The following is a 4,376-nucleotide window of genomic DNA, read 5'->3' as shown; positions in this document are numbered from 1 at the left end:
CACGACCAACAAGACCAACACGACCAACACGACCAACAAGACCAACACGACCAACAATACCATCAAGACCAACATGACCAATAAGACCAACAAGACAAACATAACCAACAAGACAAACACGACCAACAAGACTAACTCGAACAATAAGACCAACAAGACCACCACGACCAACATGACACGAGGAACAAAACCAACAAAACTAACACGACCAACGCGACACGACCAACAGTACCAACACGACCAACACGATACGACCAACAAGACCAACACGACTAACACGACCAACAAGACCAACAAATGACCAACAAGACCAATGTTGTAAATTTCCAACAATTATTTCACATCCCTAATACAATAGGATATATTCCTGTATTAGGCTTCATAAGCGTTTAATACTCCTTTACTAATCCTTAGTACAATGGGATGTATTTCCTGTACTAAGCGTAATAATTAACTAACTCTACTCGTAGTTTAGTATCAAAGAATTCATTGCATTAGGAAGTGGAGCGTCATATAATTTTCCTTAGAATCGTGGAAATGTTGCGTCAGTCATCTAGCCACCAGGAACATTTCATATTAACATATCGAGTAGAATCTAGCCTTATTTTGTCTTTTATTAAGGATAAACTTTTATTAATAGATTCAATTTTCGTTAATAAATTTATCTTTGTTTACTGGAATTAATTTATGCAGCCACGATTTGCTGTGTCAGTGAATATAATGATAATTTGTATCTCCACTCCAGACCTTTTCTCGTTCATTGAATATCGTGTAAATTAATTGACTACATCACGAGAAAAGAGGTGTCGCCACAGAATACCTTTATTGAGACGTAAATATTCGTCACAACGCATTTCCTTCCATATGATTTATGCTGGGAGCCCCTACTGGCAGCTATGCGCATGCGCGACTTTCGAGCAGGAAGGGAGAGAAGACGCCATACTGGCGAGAGACACGAGACAACCGCCATTGCTTAGGTGTTGTGAAGTTTAGTCTTAATTTTGGAGCATCTGACCATCTACAGACTCCAGACTGATCCTGCAACTTCCATTTTACGGACACCACGTTCGGCAGGGAAGAATTAGGTTACCATCCTGTTCGTTACGTTATTTGGCGACACCAAAACCTACGTAAGTGTACGGCTGGTCCCCAGATCCATTTATAATTGACTATTAAATGAATGATTGTAGGGTTTGGAGTGGAATTGACATAATATTTACATTTCAGCTGGAGTAGCAGCGTAGGCGAGACCGCAGCGACGTGTGTTTGAAGGATCATTATCTCAGGGCTGACTCCCGACTCTTGTAGAGATGGACGTCAACTTCGTTCCTCTGTCACAGGTGAGATTTAATTAGTTCTTATTGTAGGTACTTATCTCTTAGTGTAAGAATCATACATACATACTATATTGCACTGATTATTTATTATTAATCTTTATTGTGCACTAGTATTTTTTGCATTACATTTTATTTAATCTATTTGTATGCATATTATCATTAATATAATCACATAATGTTTCACGTAGATTAACCTCATAGTAGACCCCCCAAAAGGTGTCATGGGAGCTGGTTCTAGCATTATAGAATTTACAGTCACTACTGAATAGAATAATAGAATTTAATTACATATAATCATAGAGGTCCATAAGTCACTGGTTCTCTCATTTAACATATTTTATGGTCCTTGGCGATATCTTAGATTTTATCTTTATTTGCATTCATAGAATTATACATTTATTAGAATTACACTAGAGCCACAACCAACAAGACCAACACGACCAACACGACCAACACGACCAACAAGACCAACACGACCAACAAGACAAACACGACCAACACGACCAACACGACCAACAAGACCAACACGACCAACAAGACCAACACGACCAACAAGACCAACACGACCAACAAGGCCAACACAACCAACAAGACCAACACGACCAACAAGACCAACACGACCAACAAGGCCAACACAACCAACAAGACCAACACGACCAACAAAACCAACAAGACCAACACGACCAACATGACCAACAAGACCAACACGACCAACAAGACTAACACGACCAACAAGACCAACAAGGCCAACACGACCAGCACGACCAACACGACCAACACGGCCAACAAGACCAAGAAGACTAACAAGACCAACAAGACCAACACGACCAACAAGACCATCAAGACCAACACGATTAACACGACCAACAAGACCAACAAGATCAACATGACCAACAAGACCATCAAGACCAACACGATTAACACGACCAACAATACCAACACGACCAACAAGACCAACAAGACCAATAAGACCAACACGACCAACAATACCAATAAGACCAACACGACCAACAATACCAATAAGACCAACACGACCAACAAGACCAACACGACCAACAAGACCAACAATACCAATAAGACCAACACGACCAACAAGACCAACACGATTAACACGACCAATACGACCAACAAGACCAACAAGACCAATAAGACCAACACGACCAACAAGACCAATAAGACCAACACGACCAACAAGACCAACACGATTAACACGACCAACACGACCAACAAGACCAACACGACCAACAAGACCAACAAGACCAATAAGACCAACACGACCAACACGACCAACAAGACCAACAAGACCAATAAGACCAACAAGACCAACACGACCAACACGACCAACAAGACCAACACGATTAACACGACCAACACGACCAACAAGACCAACACGACCAACAAGACCAACAAGACCAATAAGACCAACACGACCAACACGACCAACACGACCAACACGACCAACAAGACCAACAAGACCAACAAGACCAATAAGACCAACACGACCAACAAGACCAACACGACCAACACGACCAACAAGACCAACACGACCAACAAGACCAATAAGACCAACACGAGCAACAAGACCAATAAGACCAACACGACCAACAAGACCAACACGACCAAGAATACCAATAAGACCAACACGACCAACAAGACCAACAAGACCAGCACGACCAACAAGACCAACATGACCAACACGACCAACACGACCAACCAACACGACCAACAAGACCAATAAGACCAACACGACCAACAATACCAATAAGACCAACACGACCAACAATACCAATAAGACCAACACGACCAACAAGACCAACACGATCAACAAGACCAACAAGACCAACAATACCAACACGACCAAGAATACCAATAAGACCAACAAGACCAACACGATCAACGAGACCAACATGACCAACACGACCATCAAGACCAACACGATTAACACGACCAACATGACCAACAAGACCAACACGACCAACAAGACCAATAAGACCAACACGAGCAACAAGACCAACACGACCAACAAGACCAACAAGACCAATAAGACCAACAAGACCAACACGACCAACAAGACCAATAAGACCAACACGACCATCAAGACCAACACGATTAACACGACCAACACGACCAACACGACCAACACGACCAACAAGACCAATAAGACCAACACGAGCAACAAGACCAACACGACCAACAAGACCAACAAGACCAATAAGACCAACATGACCAACACGACCATCAAGACCAACACGATTAACACGACCAACACGACCAACAAGACCAACACGACCAACACGACCAACAAGACCAATAAGACCAACACGAGCAACAAGACCAACACGACCAACACGACCAACAAGACCAACAAGACCAACACGACCAACAAGACCCAGCATCAAATTACCAACATGTGCATTTACAGAACCCGTTGTACCTTGTTTGTATAAATAATATATAGAATGATGCCTTTATTTAATAGAGTTGAGGTGTGGAGATGAAGGCTTATATTGTTGGGAATTATCCGGGAAGATGTGCGTAGTCTTAATGTGAACTCATTACATTTTCTGTAGATGTTTTGTTAGATGTAGAGGTATTGTGGTTATGGTGGGAGGGTCATGTTGTAGAGGGTGTAGAGGTATTGTGGTTATGGTGGGAGGGTCATGTTGTAGAGGGTGTAGAGGTATTGTGGTTATGGTGGGAGGGTCATGTTGTAGAGGTATTGTGGTTATGGTGGGAGGGTCATCTTGTAGAGGGTGTAGAGGTATTGTGGTTATGGTGGGAGGGTCATGTTGTAGAGGGTGTAGAGGTATTGTGGTTATGGTGGGAGGGTCATGTTGTAGAGGGTGTAGAGGTATTGTGGTTATGGTGGGAGGGTCATGTTGTAGAGGGTGTAGAGGTATTGTGGTTATGGTGGGAGGGTCATGTTGTAGAGGGTGTAGAGGTATTGTGGTTATGGTGGGAGGGTCATGTTGTAGAGGGTGTAGAGGTATTGTCGTTATGGTGGAATGGTCATGTTGTAGAGGGTGTAGAGGTATTGTG

General features: G+C 42.8%; 2 protein-coding genes across 2 annotated transcripts; both read left to right on the top strand.

The window, feature by feature from the left end:
- The first annotated feature begins 2,025 nt into the window (after positions 1-2,025).
- Positions 2,026-3,075, top strand: LOC138350073 (homeobox-like protein HDP1). The gene has a single exon (XM_069300355.1). The coding sequence runs from the start codon at positions 2,026-2,028 to the stop codon at positions 3,073-3,075; it is 1,050 nt and encodes a 349-aa protein (XP_069156456.1).
- Positions 3,076-3,244: 169 nt separating this feature from the next.
- Positions 3,245-3,784, top strand: LOC138350072 (anaphase-promoting complex subunit cdh1-like). Its single transcript, XM_069300354.1, has one exon. The coding sequence runs from the start codon at positions 3,245-3,247 to the stop codon at positions 3,782-3,784; it is 540 nt and encodes a 179-aa protein (XP_069156455.1).
- The last annotated feature ends 592 nt before the right edge of the window (positions 3,785-4,376 follow it).

Source organism: Procambarus clarkii, chromosome 43 (genome assembly GCF_040958095.1).
Source record: "Procambarus clarkii isolate CNS0578487 chromosome 43, FALCON_Pclarkii_2.0, whole genome shotgun sequence".
NCBI lineage: Eukaryota > Metazoa > Arthropoda > Malacostraca > Decapoda > Cambaridae > Procambarus > Procambarus clarkii.
The sequence above is the reverse complement of the archived record's forward strand: the minus strand, read 5'-3'. Positions and strand labels throughout refer to the sequence as shown.

Bases quoted from the DNA above. Each gene is read 5' to 3' on its own strand.
- LOC138350073 (XM_069300355.1), top strand. From the start codon at position 2,026: ATGACCAACAAGACCAACACGACCAACAAGACTAACACGACCAACAAG.
- LOC138350072 (XM_069300354.1), top strand. From the start codon at position 3,245: ATGACCAACACGACCATCAAGACCAACACGATTAACACGACCAACATG.